Source organism: Muscardinus avellanarius (genome assembly GCF_963383645.1).
Source record: "Muscardinus avellanarius genome assembly, chromosome: 12".
Classification (NCBI taxonomy): Eukaryota; Metazoa; Chordata; class Mammalia; order Rodentia; family Gliridae; genus Muscardinus; species Muscardinus avellanarius.
Window position 1 is genome coordinate 8,449,044 of NC_137798.1, and position 20,623 is coordinate 8,469,666.

Below are 20,623 nucleotides of genomic sequence, written 5' to 3' on the forward strand. Positions count from 1 at the left end.
AGTACATTTCATAGGACCTGTGTTGTCAACAGGTAGAGGAGTAATTATATAAATGGTGGAACTGACTCTGCTTATCCAGGGCTACATCCCAGCATGTATCAGAATTGTCCCTAGCTATGGTTACTTCAGAATATATTCACCCACTTTTCATTGTATTGTTATCTTGAAATATTCACCCACTTTTAATTTTAATTAAATATTGAGTATTTTGTAATGTCCCAGGCTCGGAATACAAAAAAAAAAAAAAAAATGAGTAAGAAAATCCTGCTAAGACTAAGTTTAAATTGCTAAGACTGTCCTCAAACCTGCGATCCGTCTGTCTCCGCCTCCCAAGTACTGGGATTGTAAGCACGTACCACTACACCAGGCAAATGCTTGCTTTTCAGTAGTGCGCAGCTGGACGGTGAGAGGTGAGTGTGAACAAGAGATACACGCAGCTCTATGTTAGCTGCGTGCCACGTAGAAGCATCGCTGTAGAAAAGTGGATTTTGCTAAGAAGACTCAGCATCACAAAGGGAAGCTTTGGTGGATACATTTGCCAGGAGTTGTAGGCTTGGACGCATCATGGAAAGCAGGAAGGTTATGAGGAGAGGTGGTTTCAGACTCCTAGCTAATGTAGTTGATCCTAAAAGCAGAGGTTTTTAGTCGTTTGGTGTATTTGAGGACAGGAGAACAGATAATGTGGATAGATCACAGATCGCTTTGGGAAAATGTCAGGACATAAGTTATAAGTCAGCTGAAACCACTTTTGAACTTTATGGCTTTTTTAATCCTTTGTACAATGTTCAAGTGCCTGTTTTTACATAGATTCCTTCATTGTTTTAAAGCATTCTTGATGATCAAAACTTCAGTTTCTTTTCTATTAAGCTTTTATAAGTTAATATTCCATTATTTCATATAAGTAAATTAAGTTTAGCAATTTATTTCCTGTTCTGATTAGTGCCACCTTGGTGTTTTGTTTTGTGGTACTGAGGATTGAACTCAGGGACATTTTACCTCTGAGTACACCACCAGCCCTATTTTATTTTTTTATTTTGAAATAGGGTCTCACTAGCTTACAGAGGGTCTTGCTCAGTTGCTGAGGCTGGCCTTAAATCTGCAGTCTTCCTGTCCCAGCCTCCCAAGTACTGAGATTACAGGTGTGCAAACCACACCCACCTCATTGGTTATCATAGGTAATTTTAGTTTTCTTTACTTTGTGCCCTTGTGAATCTCTTTTACATCCTTAACATCATTTAACATCTTCTATTTTTATTCCATTCACCTCCTTTTCTCCTCATTCTTCTACTTGGTATCAAGCCCCCATCATCTGTTGGCCACTCTTGTGTGAGAGTCCAAACTCCTTCTAGACTGTGTCTCTGTCCACGACGGGTTCATCTCTCATTAACCTTTTACATCTGTGCTTCAGCCCAAGTTGCTCCTGATTCTTCTGAATATATAGCACGATTGCAAGCTTCCTTGCCATTGTACGTGTTAATTACTTCATGTCAGCTGCCCTTCTCATTGCTGGCAGCTCCTGTTTATGTGGCTAATTCACGTGTCTTTTTCTTCCTCTGTTAGATAGCTGATATTCCTTTTTTGAGATGTCACTATGCCTAATATGTGTCTTTGTTATTTGCTTTTACTGTATTATGTTGCAATTTCATTTGCATACCTGTTTCTTAGTAGACCCTGAGTGTCTGGAAGGGAAAGACTGACTTTGCATTTAACACTCATTGCTGGCATATACAGTCAGGTGCCACGTAATGACATTTGGTTAGCGATAGACTACGGACATGACGGGGGCACATAAGATTATACGCCCTAGTGACACAGAAGCCGTCTTAGTGTAAGTATACTCTGTGTTCACACATGAGGAAATACTCTAATGACACATTTCTCAGAATGTGTCCCCCTTGGTAAGTGAATCATGATTGTTAAGTATCAACAATAAAAGCATTCAAACAATAAAATTGTTCTAAAGACTTCAAAATATTAGTTTAAAAAATTATATCTGGGTAGCCAGGCATGGTGGTGCATGACTGTAATCCCAGTACTTGGGAGGCTGAGACAGGAGGATCCCAGTTTCAAGGACAGCCTCAGCAAGTAGTGAGACCTTGTTTCCAAATAAGAAATAAAATTGGGCTGGAGTTGTAACGCTAAGGTAGAATGTCTCTGAATTTCATCCCCAGTACCACACACACACACACACACACAGCTGGATAATGACGAAGAGGACTTTGCTGTTGTGCACAGCGTGTGGTGGTGATGGGACTCACTGAGCCTCAGGCGGCAGGTTGGTGATGTCATGGTGGCTGGTGCAAACCGTGTGAAGATGGTATAACACGGCGTGGTGAGCTGCCTGTTCACAAGGCGACGAGCGGACCATCAGCTTTGGCAATTCTCATGTATTTATACATCTTAGCGGTATCATATGACAAACCAAAACAGTATATTCAGAGAATATTGAGGACTAGATTGAGTCGAATGTCAGTCAGTGTGGGTATTTTGGGATTTATACCATCTAGAACTTAGAAATCCCATTAACCTGAAGCTTGTCAGGGCTCAAAAGTGGCAGGTAGCCCATCTTGTGTTATAGTCCGGTGTGAATGTGGGCCTGACAGGAAATGTGAAGCATCCTGGTATTTTGGCGGTGGTTGTTGTTGAGGTACTAGGGTTGGAACTGGGGGTCATTCTGCCTCCCAACCCCATTTTTATTCTTTTTTATTTGAACAGGGTCTCACTAAGTTGCAGCGGGCCTGCAATCCTCCTGTCTCAACCTCCCAAATCCCGGGGTTACAAGTGTGCGCCACCACGCCCAGTTTATTGTTTTGTTTTGAGTGATGTTTTTGTGTGTTTGTTTTGGTACTGGGGATTGAACCCAGTGGCATTTTACCTCTGAGTTTCACCTCTCAATCCTTTGTTAATTTTAAAACAGGGTCACATTAAGTTGCTGAGTTTGGCCTTAGACGGGGGATCCCCCTCTTTCAGCCTCCAAAATATGGGGATTACAGATATGCACCACACCGCTCAACTAAGGATCCAGTTTTTAATGATTTTTGTAACTGATTTGATAACTCCCAGATAACTGGGGCTAATCTCTTCAATTCCTCATATATTTTCAGTCTCCCCTTTGCAGAGAAACTCAGTAATGCCAACCCTACCACTATCAGATATACCACTCAACTTCATCCTGGCCTACCTGGTTTTTCTAATTTTTTTGGACCAAGAAACCAAAAATAAGTAGACTTTTAATGAGAGTCCAAATTCTTAGACTTTGTGATAAGTGTATCCTGGGTCCAGGACTGCAATTCTAAAGGTTTGGGATGCAAAAAGATAATTTCTTGGTTCAGCTTTCCTCTATTTTATTGAACAATTTTAACTGAGGCTTAAAAATATATATGTGATATGTCTCATAAGTTTTGAGAAATGTTTGTTTGTTTCTAGTAAAACTACAGAACTGACTTCCAAACGTATAAAGTAGGTTTTATAGTTATGACTCTTCCTCGAGAAGATGGGCCTTAGGCCAAGATCTACAATGAAAAGTCATAGTTTGCCAGATGGCAAGAGGTGGAAAGAGAAAGAAATAGCATGTAAAGGGGGACATTTAGTGAGGCCTCCACAACTTAGTGAGGTCCTGTTTCAAAATAAAATAAAGCCGGGCGTGGTGGCGCACACTTGCAATCCCCGCGCTTGGGAGGCGGAGACAGGATGATCGAGCAGGCTGGAAGCCAGCCTCACTGGCTTAAGAGACTCTGTTTCTAAATAAAAAATATAAAATAGGTCTGGGAGTGTAGCCTGGAGGTAGAAGGGTTTCTAGGAACCCCAGTACCACCAAATAAAATAAAATAAAATGAAATAGATGTAGCTCAGAGATAGAAGGCCCCTGAGTTTGGCCTTAGACGTGATTATTGAGAAATTCATCTTGTGTTGATGTATTGAGTTTTCTAAATACTTATAGACCTCTCTTAAGTCCTCTGCCTTTATGAGCCTATGTAAATTACACTGATATAAACAACTGAACAGCTATTGCAATATGGAATGTACATAAAACAAATATTCTTATTAAAAATATATATACATATATATATTTAGCACTAGACTTGTCTACCATATGTAAGTTAGCATCTTAGCTAGTTAGGGTATGTTAGAATAATGAAATTTAGACTTAGGCAGTTGAGAAATTTAATTATAAAACCAAAAAAGTAATAATTAGAACACGTTTACATTCGATTTTTCTCAGTTGAGTGACTGACACTTAACCACTGTAGAATGGGAGAGGAATCATGAGCCAGTATTAGTTCTTTGCTTTAATCCTATAAAAATTGTAGTTTGATTTGAAAGAATTTTGTTTTACTATACACTTGATTCCCCCCCCCCTCTTTTTTTGCCTTTTTAAATCAATATCAATGGCCATTTTACCCAGGTATTCAAGATGGCTTCATTTTCACGTGAACATGGATTTTCTGTCTTAACGGTACTGTTGACACCGCAGTGTGTGGTTTCCTCTCTGTCTTGTTCCACTCGTATCTCTTTCTTTTCAACACAGGAGTACTCCGAAGACAGTAACTCGGAACCAAATGTGGATTTGGAAAACCAGTACTATAACTCCAAAGCATTAAAAGAAGATGACCCGAAAGCAGCATTAAGCAGCTTCCAGAAGGTTTATATTTTTCCAGTTGATTTTATGGTTTTTAAATGATGCATTAGACCAAATTAAGTCCGAAGTGATTTAATCTCAGAAGTGTGCTTTGAATAGTTGGTGATAAGCCTGTAAGATAAAACTGCGGGTGGAAGTAAGTTGCTTATCGTTGCTTATCCGTAAGTAGGTATCTGAAGACTTGTCTCTTGGTACTGAGAAAAGGTGGAATTCTTAGGGAGATGTTTGTTATGAGTATGCTGTAAAATAAATTCAAGACTTAGACATTGGATGTCATTAGAAAGTAATGTGTTAATTTTAAACTAGATTAAGAATTTCTTCCCATTTCTAGGTCTTGGAACTTGAAGGTGAAAAAGGAGAATGGGGATTCAAAGCACTGAAACAGATGATTAAGATTAACTTCAAGTTGGTAAGATGTGCTTTGAGGGGCATAAACTGTTAATGAAGAAGTTCTCTAGGGAAAGATCTAACTGCAACAAAATGCCTTTATATCTTCTTTAAAATAGTTCTATTGGCATGTTTTCATATTGAGAAGAGGCCTCTACCACCATCAAGGTCACCCCACGACCTAACTTTCTTCCATTACCCCTGTGTCTTAAAAGTCTCCACCAGCTGCCAGTCGCACCATGAACCGAGAGCAGCTCAGCCTCGTCTGTGCCATAAGCTGTGGTTCTCAAGAGGGGTTTTAGCCTCCATCTCTGCCCCTCGTTTTCTACTTGGATCCAGAGCAACACCTATATTGCTGTGTAGTTGTGTTGGTAAACACAACAGTAAAAAGTTAGATGGGCTTATTTTTAGTTGCTCTGAATATGCAACCCTGTAGATAAAACCAATTAGCTAATCTTCCTCACTCTTTAATTACAATAGCGAATTTTTTTTTAAAAAACGAGCTTTGAAGTTACAGCATAAGGAGATTGATTAATTCAAAACTTTTTGCTAAAATTCTGCTGTGTTGCTAAAATCGAATCTCAGAGTTGGAATAGTCACATTTCTGCGATCTCGTAGCAACTTGCTAATAGGACGTTACCTCGTATTTACTCTCACATGAAACTTGCATACTTAGAAACAAAACATATCCACAGAGACATAAGATGTTTACCATACGTACATTATCTATCTCGTTTTTATCTTAATAAACACCTATGTTCAGTTGGTTAAGAAGCATTCATACCTGCCAGCGCTCCCTTTCCCTGGTTAAAAGCAGAGAAGTACAGAACTTAGTAAAAAGGGAAGGGTTACTAGCATTTGGAGATTACGCAGTCTGGATGGAGATCGCAAGTTACACTAATGAACTGAATTATATGGTATACTTTGAGAGAGTAAACTTCTCCCCACATGTTTAACGGCTGGATATTTCACTGGCACTCCTTTATTTGTTCATATTGTTCATGCCTCCTGAAATAACCCATAATGGTATATAATAGTCACGTGAGAAATGGCAACGTTATATCTGCAGTTGAGTGGTCTTAAGTGGAAAGACTTCTTGAGATGAGTTCTGGGGCTTGAAGAGAATTTTTAATTCACATTTTTCTGCCTAACCAACTAGTTAAGACAAAAGGAAATATAGAACTCTGGTTGAAAAACTTCCTTAGGGAGTAAATCTTCAAGGAAGGATATGGCTGACTTCTGCATATCTGGTACCCAAGGCATTTCAGAAATTTATTTTAACTTCTGTTTTTGCTTTTTGTGGCACTGGAGATTGAACCAGGGGCATTCTGCCTCAGAGTTACACCCCCAACCCTATTTTTTAATTTTATTTTTGAAGCAGGGTCTCACGAGGTTGATGAGAGTCTGTTTGCTGAGGCTGTCCTCAAACCTACAGTCCTCCTGTCTTAGCCTCCCAAGTACCGGGATTACAAGCGTGCACCACCATGCCCAGCTCAGCTCTTTTTAATAGGAAAATATTTTATACTTTTCTTTTTTTTTTTTTTTTTTTTTTTGGTGGTACTGGGGTTCCTGGAAGCCCTTCTACCTCTGGGCTACACTCCCAGACCTACTTTTGCATTTTTATTTGGAAACAGGGTCTCCTAAGCCAGCGCGCGGGGCTAGCTTCGAACCTGCGTGATCCTCCTGTCTCTGCCTCCCAAGCGCGGGAATTACAAGCGTGCGCCACCACGCCCGGCCTATTTTATACTTTTTATAATTTGAATAAATATGTTGTGCTATGAGGAATAATAACTGAAATTTGGCAGATGTAGAAGTTGTACTTGTTTCATAGGCTGAATTCATAAGTTTAGTTTCTATAGCTGAGTAATTTAGTTATTTTTAATTAAAGATAAAATGTCTACAGTATCCTTGCCACATATATAGTTTCTCTTTTATAAAGGACATTATGGCCAGACATGGTGGCGCACGCTTATAATCCCAGTACTTTGGAGGCTGAGACAGGAGGATCGCGGTTCATGAACAGCCTCAGCTACTTAGTGAGGCCTTCTACAACTTAGTGTGACCCACCCTGTTTCCAAATAAAGAATAAAAAACAGGGCTGGGGGTGTAGCTCAGAGGTAGACTGCCCCTGGGTTCCATCCCCAGTACTAAAAAAAACATGAATTATATGAACTAAATTTCATATAGTGATACGTACTGTATCTTAATCATGTACATGTGTTTTAGCATATAAATATGTATCTAATGCACTTCTTCCTTACAGACAAACTTTCCAGAAATGATGAATAGATATAAACAACTGTTGACCTATATTCGGAGCGCAGTCACAAGGAATTACTCTGAAAAATCCATTAATTCTATTCTTGATTATATCTCCACGTCTAAACAGGTTAGACTCAATGTTTTTCTCCTGGTACTATTTGGTTTATTTATAGCAAGAACTTCGTCGTTTAAAGAATAATAGGCCTACAGATTCTACTAAAGCAATTCTTTTTAGTGTGCTCCAAATTTAGTATGTGCTTTTTTTTAATTATTGCAATAATTATATAACATTAAGAAGTAGTAACTCCAGCTTAATCTCTTTAAATATTATCTTCAGAGACTAAAATAATTTGCAAACAGCCTTTGCAGATTTATATTTAGGCTCCCGTACAGCTACTCTCATCGTTCTCTGCTTGGTTGCTTGGTTTCCTCCATCTCAAACCCAGAGCTTTGCACATACTAGGCGAGTGCTCTACCCTGAGCTGCACGCCCGGGCTCAGCCTCTTCTAGGATGCGCCATTGCCATCTCGCCGGGGAGAGTGTTGAGTACTCAGCACCGCTGCACAGGTTGTGTGGGTTTGATCAGGTTGAGGTCTTGCACCTAGCCAGGGCTCTTAGCAGTTACTGCTTAGCAGTACTCCATAGGAGTTCAGTAAGTGCTTCTACAGAGGAGAGGGGACGGTGACTGATGAAAAGGACTGGGGGTGAAATAAATTAGGCATTGGAATTGAGAGGACTTCATTGTCGGTTTGGTAATTTTAAGAAAAGCAGTGATGATTTTATATGGTTTTGATCCACATTTTGGCTGAGATTTTTTTCTTACTTTTCTTTTTTTTTTCTGTGATACTAGTAATTGAACTCAGGGGCATTCTACCTCCAAGTTATACCCCCAGCCCCATTTTTTATTCTTTATTTTGAAACCACTTCTCACTGAGTTGCAGAGGGCCTCCCTAAGTAGCTGAGGCTGGCCACAAACCTGTGGTGCTCCCAAGTACTGGGGTCACACGTGTGCACCCTGGGATTACAAGCACAGGCCACCACGCCTGGCTGAGGCCATTTGAATTTGGATTGCTTGTTCATACTGTCATAAGCAACTTCGCCCTCTAAGTTTTAGCTTTCTTCTGATATTTGAATACAAAATATGTTCTATATATCATTTGTACTTCTTAGAACATTTTGTATTTTCTATATTCATAAAAAAGAATCTTAGAATCAACCTCTTATTACCTGCCTTTTCTACTTAGTTGTGAGTTTTATTTCTTGGTCATTTATTTCTGTTCTTAAAATGTATATAGTGAGAATAGAGGAAGGTAAACATGGTTTTGTTAAACATTGAGTAATGGTTCTAATTCTGGGATTAAGTTAGATATCAAGGGGATTTTCTTAAGTGGGAAAATATTTTCCAAGTCTTATAAACAACTGTCATCAAAACATTTTTGGTACACTGCTTATTAATGGTATGTTGGGGAGGAGAATAGGTGATTTGAGGTTGAAAATAATATGCTTCTGCATGCTGTTTTATAGCTTATAAAGCTTTTTGCTTTTTAAAAATAAGAATAACACCGGGCGTGGTGGTGCACGCTTGTGATCCCCACACTTGGGAGGTGGAGACAGGAGGATCGCGCAGGTTCGAAGCCAGCCGTGCTGGCTTAGGAGACCCTGTTTCCAAATAAAAAAATAAATAATAGGTCTGGGAGCGTAGCCCGGAGGTAGAAGGGCTTCCAGGAACCCCAGTACCACCAAAAAAAAGAAAAAAGAAAAGAAAGAAAGAAAGAAAAAAAAAAGAATAGGTGTTGGTTGGGTGGCGCTCCGACTTAATCTTCATGCCTGAGTAATCTCGAGTGAATATGCAGCCTCTCCTGAAAGTGTGCTGCTTCCCTGCTCTCCCGCTCCTTTTTCCTCTCCATCCTGTTAAGTAGAGATTCAGAGGCAGATACTCAAAGGCAGAGAGAAATGGCAGGGGAGACAGGTGAGCAGAGGAGCTTATCATGACGCAAAACAAATAGTGGCTTCCATGAAAAAAATTAAGAGATAGATGAATTGGTGGTGATTACATTTAGCTAAAATTATACTCGAGTTTTCTCTCCAGCTACCTCTGGAGAGAAAGGTTTCCAGTAACTTAAAAGCTATGCAGTTGTCGGGCGTGGTGGCGCACGCTTGTAATCCTAGCGCTTGGGAGGCTGAGACAGGAGGATCACACAGGTTCGAAGCCAGCCTCAGCTACTTAGTGAGGCTCTCGGCAACTTAGAGAGATCCTGTTGCCAAATAAATTATAAAATAGGGCTGGGGTGTAGCTTGGAGATAGAAAGCCCCTGGGTTCCACCCCCAGTACCACACACACACAAAAATAAATAAATAAAGCTATGCAGTCTAACAAATTAGTCACTTTTTTATTTTGCATTTTTTTGGTACTGGGGATTGAGCCCAGGAGCATTCTATCTCTAAGCTATACCCTAGCCCAATTTTTACTTTTTATTTTGAAACAGAGTCTCACTCAGTTGGTGAGGGTTTCACTACGTGCTGAGGCTGTCCTCGAACCTGTGATCCAGTCTCAGCCTCCCAAGTACTGGGATTACAGGCGTGCACCACCATGACTGGCTATTAGCCCCATTTTGAGGGAAGGAGCTGTATTCTTTGTCCATATAGAATTTACCAAATAAAGGCTCAGTGGGTAAAATGTACACGATGAATAGCCACATAGCATGTTGTTTACTTCTGTCAGTATAAAATGAGTTGTTGGACTGTTAAGGAAAGACCTACACGATTACAGCTTAGGACAGTATAATTTATATGGTCACATGTCTTCTGGGTAGGTCTTAGAAAACAAAAATCGATATTTGTACTTATAAATTTGATCTGTTAATTTTTTGGACTGTAGAAGCCATTTGGTAAGATGTAAATAGTGTGTCTTATTGTATTAGAGTTCAAAGATGCACTTTTAGTTTGTTCAAATTAACTTTATTAACAGGTACAAATTTGCTGTTTACAATTATAGAATTCTGATTTTTTATGTCAGATGGATTTACTGCAGGAATTCTATGAAACAACACTGGAAGCTTTGAAAGATGCTAAGAATGATAGACTGTGGTTTAAGACAAACACAAAGGTAACGATTGCATTGTTTTCTCTTGAAGATGGGTGGGTGTCCATAATCTCTCCTAGAAAAGCATGCTGCCTCTTGTTGAAATCTTTTGATTTTAATACGTTTACTTTTTTACAGCTTGGAAAACTATACTTAGAGCGAGAGGAATATGGAAAACTTCAAAAAATTTTACGCCAGTTACATCAGTCCTGCCAGGTAGCATTTCCTTATTTTTTCATAATATCTGTCTTTATAACAAAAATAGCATACCAGATAATTGTATTCAAAATATTGTTTGGGGATGTTTTTGTTCAAATATTCCAGAAATGAGTTTAAGAAATGCTAGCATTTTCTGAATATTCTTGTCTTGATACTTATTTCAATTCTTATCGTTTGTGGAATGAGGTCCAGGTATAAATAAAGAAGCCAGTTGTGATACCCTAAGGAAATAGGGCAAGAATATTATAAACATGTGTAATATATAAATCTTCTTTAGCAGCACTGTTTCTAGTGGAAGTGATGCTCAAAGTATTCGACATCCGTATTATCCAATGTGGTAGCACCAGCTACATGTAGCTGTCAGGCATTTGAAATATGGCCAGCATGGCAAAGTACTGGATTTTAGTTTAAATTTGAAAGCAATATGGTCAGGACAAGCATAAAAGGTTAACTTTTAACTTAGGCTTTTATTTTTGTCTTTAGCAAATAAGTCATTTTGAAATTTTATATTATAATACTATTTTAAATATTTTCAGCTCTTCTGAGGTTAAGTATTATTACTGTTTTTATAATAGAGATGTCATTTCTGTGAATAGGAAAAACGATCAGGAAACTGTTCTAATCACTTGAAGGTATTTTAATTTGATGGTTTTACTTTATAAAGTAGATCACTCACTTATGAATTCTTAGATCTGCATATCTTTAGGTAAAGTTTAATCTGATACGCAGCTGAGGGTTTAGCTCTAAGGTAAATGGAAATGGTAGAGGAACCGCGTCTGAATTGTGAATGGCCTGTTAGCATGTATATGAGAAAGATGAAGAGACTTGAGAGAAGTTTTGCTTGGTTGCTTTTCCTCTTTTTTCTCGCAGTACTGGGATTTGAACTCAGGGCCTCGTGCATGCTAGGCAGGAGGCAAGTGCCCTACCACCGAGCTGCACCAGCCCCTTTGCTTAGTGTCTTTAGCAACATCAGAAAATACATCTGGATGTAAATAGCATTATACTACTTAATATCTGAGTCAGATGCCTGACAATCCACTGTTTTAAATGTCATATATTTTATTCTCATTATACTTTATTGGTGAGTAACTAAGCCAGATTTTAAGTTGAAAAACCCAATCAATTTTGTCTTAGTGGACGTTAGTGTTTTAAGTTTACGGACATGCTATTTTGTAGTGCCCAAATTTTGTGGGCTATTGGTCCTTTTTCAAAGTTGGTGTCTTACCACTACCTTTGTAATTCCTTCGACATTCCTCAGAAGAGTTTCCCTTTCTCTCCCTTTACCAGTTGGTACTTAGTCCATGCTTCAGCTAGAATCGTTGTCATTTACATTATAATTTATTGGCTGACAGGTTGTTCTACTAGACTGTGAGCTCTTTTAGAGAAGGAACTTTTGCTTATTGAACTTTGCATTTCCCCAAGGAGGTACTCAACAAGTGCTTTCTTTTTATTGAGTAAGTGGATCTAAGGAGTTGTAAAGATGTTGGGAAGTCGGGCGTGGTGGGCACGTTTGTAACCCAGCATTTGGGAGTCTGAGACTAGAGGATCACAGTTAACAGCCAGCCTCAGCTATTTAGCGAGGCCCTCTACAACTTAGTGAGACCCCGTTTCAAAATAAAGAATAAAAAATAGGGCAGTGGGTGTAGCTTGGAGGTGGAATGCCCCTGGGTTCCAGACCCGCAAAAAACAAAAAAAAAAAGACTTGAGAAGACCATAAATAAATCTTCTAGTTAAAAACATGAACATCAAGCTGGGCACAGAGACATACACCAGCTACTCAGGAGGATCTCAAGTTCAATTAGATCCTATCTCAAAAAAAAAAAAAAAAAAAAAAGGGAATGGGGATGTAACTCAGCTTAGTGGTAGACCCAACCCTGGGCTCAGTCTCCAGTGCAGGATGGACTATGCAGGGGGAAGGGCAGGTTTCTAGCTACTTTTATTCAGTAACAAGGAAGTAAAAAAGGATATTTAAAGCTGTGTGTGGTGGCACACAGTTGTAATTCCAGGACTTAGGAGGCTGAGACAGGAGGATCACAGGTTCACTGTGAGTCTCAGAAACTTAGGCCCTTCACAACTTAGTGAGAGCCTGCTTCAAAACAAAAAATAAAATAAGGCTGAGTATGTAATTCAGAGGCAGAATGCCCCTGGGTTCAATCCCCAGTGCCGCCAAAAAAAAAAAAAAAAAAGATATATAGGTTCCCTTTGAGCCATTAAAAGTGGCATTCCAAGCTGGGCGTGGTGGTGTATGCCTATAATCCCAGTACTTGGGGAGGCTGAGAGGGATCGTGGGTTGGCAGCCGGCCTTAGCAACTTAGTGAGACCCTGTTTCAAAAATAAAATAGGGCGAGGAATGTCGCTCAGAGGTAGAATCCCCCTGGGTTCAGTTCCCAGTACCACCAAAAAAAAAGAAATGGTTTCCCAAATATGCTAATTCCTGGTGAAATTTGTACTACATTTTCACATAGAATATAATATTATAAATATAAGGTTCCCGTACTTTCATAAATGAAAATTACTAAGGTGTCTTAGAAATGTGTGTTGGCTAAAGTTAAGCATTTGCTTTCTTAGACCGATGATGGAGAAGATGATCTGAAGAAAGGTACACAGTTACTAGAAATATATGCTTTGGAAATTCAGATGTACACAGCTCAGAAAAATAACAAAAAGCTTAAAGCGCTCTACGAGCAGTCTCTTCACATCAAGTCTGCCATCCCTCACCCGCTCATCATGGGCGTCATCAGAGGCAAGTTGGGTGTGGAGAGCACGGGTGGTAACATGCAGATGCCCGCGTGGCGTCGCATTTGGCTAAATGAAGGTGGTTTCTGTTTCACTCACCATAAATGGTATTGACGTCAATCTTAGAAATTAGGGTGGATTCCAGGCTTGTGAAAGTTATAACGGTAACGATATTAGAAAATTCACTTTATCAGAGGTTCTATTCCTGAGTTATACCTTCTGTTTCAACTAAGGATGAAGATTTGCAAGTGTCTGTTTGGCTGATGTTTAATGAAGAGCTTGCTCTTTAGAAAAGAAAATACCCTGGGAACAGCACTATTCAAGTTATAGATTTAACAAACGGAAAGCCAATGAAAGAGTTTTCATTTGGTCTTTAGAAAATGTTCGATTTTCTTATTACAGAATTTAAAATGTTTTTTTATTTTATTCTTCACAGAATGCGGCGGTAAAATGCATTTGAGAGAAGGTGAATTTGAAAAGGCACACACTGATTTTTTTGAAGCCTTCAAAAATTACGATGAATCGGGAAGTCCACGACGAACTACTTGCTTAAAATATTTGGTCTTAGCAAATATGCTAATGAAATCGGGAATAAACCCTTTTGACTCACAGGAGGTGTGTGTGCCTTGTTAACTTCTCTTGCCGGCTCACTTTTGTGTGGGAGTAAGTGGTGTTCTTCCTCTGTACATAACACATAATTCATTTTTCTTCTGACTGTGTTTAGGCCAAGCCGTACAAAAATGATCCAGAAATTCTAGCGATGACGAATTTAGTAAGGTAAGATTTTGTTTTTCAGTCAACGTAAATTTCTTTAAAGGAAAAAGAAAGCATCAGAAATCAGTTAATTTTTGACATTTGCTCTTTTGCATTTTTGTATGAAATGCACAAAAGTTTATGAAATTTGTATCTTCCGAAGTTATTTAGTATGCTGTTTCTTTTAGTCACAAAAAATATCTGCTATTTGGTTTTCTTATCCTTCTGTATGTGCGCTCACACTCCCTATTTTTTAGTGGGAATCTAATTTTGAATGTCTTTAAAGCATAATTTCATCATGTGTACTGCCTTTCTGGCTACCTTAATCCAAAATAAAGTTATGAATTAGTCCAGGATGAGTCAAGAAAGAAGTTTTTAAAACACTGCATAAACATATTTCTTTACTCATGTACTTAAAGATGAAATAGAAATATTTTAAAGAGTGTTCCTGGGATACCTTTCTGAGGTGAAGGGTAAGGTGGCAGAGGGGTCATACTGATCAGAAACCCAAGGATTATTGCATATTTATGTGAATAGTAATGGTTAGCCAAGGAGAGACCTGCCATAATCAACAGTTAAATAAAGCTATAGATAATAAGACCAGTAAAAAGCCTAGAAGAACAGACTTTTGCACACACACACAAAAAAAATCTGTCAGCTAGAAAAACATTCCTGTGTGCTAGGAATAATGGAGCTCTAGGCTTTTATGGGATTTTTTTTTTTTTTTTTTTTTGGTAGAAAAATAAGAAACCTCTTAAATTTCTTCATATCCTTTGTTTTAAGTGGTAGAACAGTTTATAAAGACTGGAAAACTACATTTAGGGATCTGGGACAGGATTTTTCAGGTGTAACATACTTACATATATGTAAGTTTTCTGTATTTGAAAAAAAAAGCAAATTTTCTGTTATTTCTTTGTAAAGTTTCCTCATTCGCTTTGTTTTTATTCGGCTGTGAGTTTTACAAATTAAGTGCTTTTTATATTTAAGAATTCACAATTTTCACCATTAAAAATAAGATTCAGGCGTTCTCAGGAGGAGTAGGAATGTTTGGGGAATAAAATAAAACCCTAAATTGACCATAAGTAATTAATTCCTTTATTGTTTGTTTCTTCAGTCTACTTTAGTATTATTTATTGAATCGAGTTGATTGAGTTATGAAAGGAGACTTCTCTATCTTTATTTCACTTTATTCTATCTACATTTTGCTTCATATTAAATAAGAGCTGATTTGGTATAGTGATTAACTTCACTTTTTAAGTGTTTGATTTAACTTCAGAATACATTTTAAAATTTTTATAACATTAAATTAATAATTAATAGCGTGGTGGCGCACGCTTGTAATCACAGTGCTTGGGAGGCTGAGACGGGAGGATCGCACAGATTCAAAGCCAGCCTCAGCTACTTAGTGAGGCTCTGAGCAACTTAGTGAGACCCTGTTTCCAAATAAAATATAAAATAGGTCTGGGAGTGTAGCCCGGAGGTAGAAAAGCCCCTGAGTCCCACCCCCAGTACCACAATAATAATCATCATCATCATCAATAGTTTAAACTTTTAAAACTCTTATTAAGGAAATTTTTACTCTAAACATTAATGTTTTACATAAATTAACCAATTTAATACATATAAGTACATTAAAATTGATTAAATAACCAGTTTATTAGACCCCTTTATAAAGCTATCATTGTATTTATATATTATGTTTATTTACCCCAGTGAAGCCTGTATCTTCGTAATTTTTTTTTCAAAACAGGCAACACATGGTGTCCCACAATTTTGTATAAAATTTTAAAAGAAGAAACCTACTTAAGTAATGGAAAAGTCTCATAGTTAAAATATATATGCCAGTCTAATATAAACATGTGTATGCAAATATTTTCAATACTTGACTATATCCTCCTATAGTATATTGCAGTAATGTGTTTGGGGTAGGTAAGAAAGTAATGCTTCCTAATTTTATCTTCCTAGTCAGTTGCCAGCAGACTAGAGGAAAATAATTCCTGTTGAAGCACTTGAATCACCTGCCCCTAACACGAAGTCACATTGCGACCCAACAGATGGAGGCACAGCAGAGGGCGTGCAGAATGGTTGACGCTATGTCTCACATAGAAAGCACACAGTGGTGCCATGTCCAGAAGGTTGGCTTCTTCCTTCTCAGCACCTTCAGCAGTCCCATAGAGCCTTGCAGTACTGCAGGAGCAGGTTCCAGACACCTCAGGACTGAGGCCTTCTGCAGCAGGGTCCCGCCACTCCTGTGTGCGCTCATGCGGCACTAACCCTGCCAGCGATGGCTCTGCTGTACAGCCCAGGGCTTTCTAAGGCTAGAGATACTGGAGATTCACATGTCCCTTCTGAAAAAGTTTGGCAGTTGCTGGTAGCTTTCTAGGAGATACAAATTAGGAAGCTGCATTTTCTGAATAGCCCTCAGAGGAAGATACTGGCTTTCTTATTTGAAAGATAAGGCCAGGCCCTTCATGTAGTGTGCATGAAACCAGGTTCGTTAATCCGTAAGGGCCTAAATGGACAATGTAATTGGAAAGCATCAGATAGTTACCAAGTGCTTCATCAGTTTCAAACAAAACTTAAGCATTTGAGAGTACTTTAATTAGCAACTATAAATATAGTACATAACCCCCAAAGATCTACTTACTCTTTAATAAATATGAAAAAAATTAAACCAGAAAAATCTTGGTTTTGGGGGTGCTGGGAATTGAACTTAAGTTTTGCACTTACTGTGCAATTCTACCACTGAGCTACATCCCCTGAAATGTATTTTGGTCGAAGGCTATGTGTGTGTGTTTAATTCTGATTTCCATGATAGAAACAGTAATGCAATTTAGACTTTTGTACATGACAGTTGGGAAACAGGCTCTGGATTTTCTGACATAATACATGCCTTCTTCATGCTTAACAACATCTATACATTTTTGTTGTTGTTGTTGTTAGTGCCTATCAGAATAATGACATCACTGAATTTGAAAAGATCCTGAAAACAAATCACAGCAACATCATGGATGATCCCTTTATAAGAGAACACATTGAAGGTATGTTCTCTCCACGAACTGAATTTCGTTTTCTTTGCCTCTATCAGATGCTTCATAGTGGAGAAGTTGAATGGGATTAAGTTGTTATCGCAAAGTACAGAAATGTTTTTAAATGCTGTCATGTACGTGTAAGATGCTGCTTAGCCAGGCGTGGTGGGCACGCTTGTAATCCCCGCGCTTGGGAGGCAGAGACAGGAGGATCGCGCAGTTAGAAGCCAGCCGCGCTGGCTTAGGAGCCCCTGTTTCCAAATAAAAATATATAGGTCTGGGAGTGCAGCCCGGAGGTAGAAGGGCTTCCAGGAACCCCAGTACCACAAAAATCAGGAAGATGCTGCTTAGCCAGCTGCATGTTGGGATTCTCACGTGATGTCCATGTTGTTTGGGGTACCTGTCCTTTTGGCCTTTTTAGTCACATTTAGGTACTTTTGCATGTTGATTATTGATGCTTAAATTCGAAGTTAATTTTTAAGGTTAATGAAAAAGCTTTGAAAATATTCCGCCATAGGTAACGCTGAGGTGCATTTACTACAGAAATAGGTCACAGTGGGAGGTTCCATGCCAGTAAGTGAATGAGATCCAACTTCTCTTGAGTTAACAAAAACAAAAGGCATCTCCGTCCTGAGAGCTCTCATAACTTCTTAGTGTTCCCACCTATTATCCAGCTACCTGAGGGTTTTTTAAATGACCATTTGGAACCACTCGTTTAAGTACTTTAACTCCAGATGCATCAGGAAAATTGGAAGCATATGTTAGAAGTAATGTTCTGTTTTCCCCAGCTTTCTCTCTCATTCCACAGATAGATTTTTTTAAGTTCTTATATGAACCTCCTGGATTGATACAGCATTTTGTACTTAGAGAAAAATGTAGGAATATTGTCTGTGACTCCAGGCTAGATTTTAAAGTTAAAAAGACAATTGTATGTGGGGAAATTGTAAAGCAAAGTATAAAATAGAATAGGTTTTGAAAGAGTGTAAAACAAGAAACTCAGCTGATAGAAATCAAAGCTTCTTGAAAGACCATTTAACTGTTAAGTAAGTGATGGATAATGAAATATTATGGAGAAAGCAGGAGATATTTTAGTGAAGTTGCAATATAAGCAGAGGCGGCGAGGCACGAACAAGTAATTATGGGAGAGGCAGCCTCTACTACTGTGCATCCATTACTCCCACCGATTTTGAGAAGATACAATATAGTTAATTAGTAGGAGAAACACATAACTTACAAAGCATTAAATGCAAATGTATTGATTTTGTCTTTCAGAGCTTTTACGAAACATCAGAACACAAGTCCTCATAAAATTAATTAAGCCTTACACAAGAATACATATTCCTTTTATTTCTAAGGTATATTCATGTATTTCAATAAAATGTATAATTTATACTTACAAATTTAGTATATTATTCTTTTAAAAGATTAATTCTAATTTGGAAATATTGCATATTATTAAGTTAAGCATAATATAAGAGCTTTACCTTTATGTGAATTTTTCTGAGTTGTTTTGTTTGGGGGTTTTGTTTTGTTTTGCATAAGTTGAGTTAGCATATTTTAGAAGAGAATTGGGAATCACTAAATTTCTAAAGACTTTTTTCAGCCTCAGAAAATTGTAGAAGAAGCCGGGTGTGGTGGCGCACGCTTGTAATCCCTGCGCTTGGGAGGCTGAGACAGGAGGATCGCACAGGTTCAAAGCCAGCCTCAGCTACTTACTGAGGCTCTCAGCAACTTAGTGAGACCCTGTTTCCAAATAAAATATAAAAATAGGTCTGGGAGTATAGCCCGGAGGTAGAAAGCCTCTGGGTTCCACCCCCAGTACCACCAAAAAAAAAAGAAAATTGTAGAAGAGAGTAATGGCTGAAATATTATCATTGATGAAGGACCAACTTCAACTATACTACAAGCATACTAGGAATATACTTCAAAAGTTCCAGAGTTAAGCCAGGAACGGTGGCGCATGTTTGATATTTCAGTATTTGTGAGGCTGAGACAGGGTGATTGCAGGTTCAAAGCCAGCTTCAGCAACTTAGCGAGGCTGTCAGTAACTTAGTGAGACCCTGTTTCCAAATAATAAAATAAAGGCTGGGGATTAGCTCAGAGGTAGAATGCCCATGAGTTCAATCCCCAGTACACCCCCCCACACACACACACACACAATGTTACAAAGTTAAACCTGTTTTCTAGAAGATATTTAAAGTGATCATTTGTTTAAAAAATCTCTGCTAATTTTTCTTTAAGTTGTAGAAATGACTTTAAAACCAATAATTGTATAAGATTATGAAATCTTGTAATGAATCTTCCGTCGTAGGAGTTAAACATAGATGTAGCTGATGTGGAAAGCTTGCTGGTGCAGTGCATATTGGATAAGTAAGTACTTTGCATATTTTTAAGTCACAAGTTGTTTGAGACCATGCATCTTGAATAATGATGACAGAAGTAGCTGTTGAAGTCTTGATTTTTCATAGAAAGCACTCTGTAGCTTAGATTTTCTATTAGGAGAGGCATTGTGAGAAAAAGCAATTTTTTTAGTCAATGAATAAGCACATTAAAGACATGATTTCTGGAAAAGCCCTAAGTAACTTTGGTTTTTCAGGATTTCTCATTCAGTATATGACCTGTATACAGCAAAGGAATTATTTAGTGAATAGTACTTTTAAGTATAGGATACATGGCACAAAACAGTTTTAAAATATCTTTCTTAAAAGCAGTGCATTATTGAAATGACAGATGATACTTGCCTTCAATCAACTGTATAAATGTGTGACTGGTGATTCTTCCACTGAAACTCATGGCAGAGCCAACATCTGGTTTCTTTCTAGATTTGAGTGAGGCAGTAAGTGTTTCAGCTAACACTAATTTCACTTGTTTAATGTAGGCAGGAGAATTCTTTTTCTTTTGCATTTGTTGATATTGTGAATATTTTATGAAACCATGTAAGAGCGATTCTTAGTGAAAATGATTCGTAGATACATTTCTTTTCTTTCTTTATTTCTAGCACTATTCATGGCCGAATTGATCAAGTCAATCAGCTCCTTGAACTGGATCATCAGAAGAGGGGTGGTGCGCGGTATACTGCACTAGATAAATGGACCAACCAACTAAACTCTCTCAACCAGGCTGTAGTCAGTAAACTGGCTTAACAGAGAGCACGCTTTTACAGACATCCTTAAAGCAACAGTGCAGAGATAGAATCCTTAAAAGAACTGGGAATGGCAAAACTACTGTCGGTTGATGTGTCCTGAAAATTATTGGAGTAATGGCAGAAGTGCTTTTTTGATCAACTGGTTTGTGTTTTGCTGCTGCATTTATCCCAAGAAAAACAGCTTTAATCTCCAGAAGAAAACCAAAATACCATGGGATTTATGCTGTATTGACATCTTGCCCTAAGTATACAACATCCTAGTAATTTGTCATGGGCAACATGACCAGAGAGAAGATTTTTGTCATGATTTTAAATACACTGACATGCTACTGTTGGTTAAATTTAAACATGTTTTACTCGCAGAAATTCTC

The 20,623-nt window shown here is 38.3% G+C and overlaps 1 protein-coding gene across 2 annotated transcripts in view; it reads left to right on the plus strand.

Annotated features, from left to right (window-relative positions):
* COPS2 (COP9 signalosome subunit 2) overlaps positions 1-20,250 on the plus strand; it is a gene marked incomplete at both ends in the record, with an annotated part of 28,176 nt that extends 7,926 nt beyond the window's left edge. The window contains 12 exons of one of the 2 annotated variants that reach the window (XM_080706941.1): positions 4,529-4,642; positions 4,971-5,048; positions 7,290-7,415; positions 10,284-10,394; positions 10,509-10,586; positions 13,158-13,341; positions 13,762-13,940; positions 14,050-14,102; positions 17,022-17,119; positions 18,380-18,462; positions 19,419-19,477; positions 20,106-20,250. In XM_080706941.1, coding sequence (XP_080563067.1) covers positions 4,529-4,642; positions 4,971-5,048; positions 7,290-7,415; positions 10,284-10,394; positions 10,509-10,586; positions 13,158-13,341; positions 13,762-13,940; positions 14,050-14,102; positions 17,022-17,119; positions 18,380-18,462; positions 19,419-19,477; positions 20,106-20,250 — 1,308 coding nt within the window. The remainder of the gene's footprint in view (positions 1-4,528; positions 4,643-4,970; positions 5,049-7,289; positions 7,416-10,283; positions 10,395-10,508; positions 10,587-13,157; positions 13,342-13,761; positions 13,941-14,049; positions 14,103-17,021; positions 17,120-18,379; positions 18,463-19,418; positions 19,478-20,105) is intronic. The other variant, XM_080706942.1, reaches the window with a different exon arrangement.
* Between the last annotated feature and the right edge of the window lie 373 nt (positions 20,251-20,623).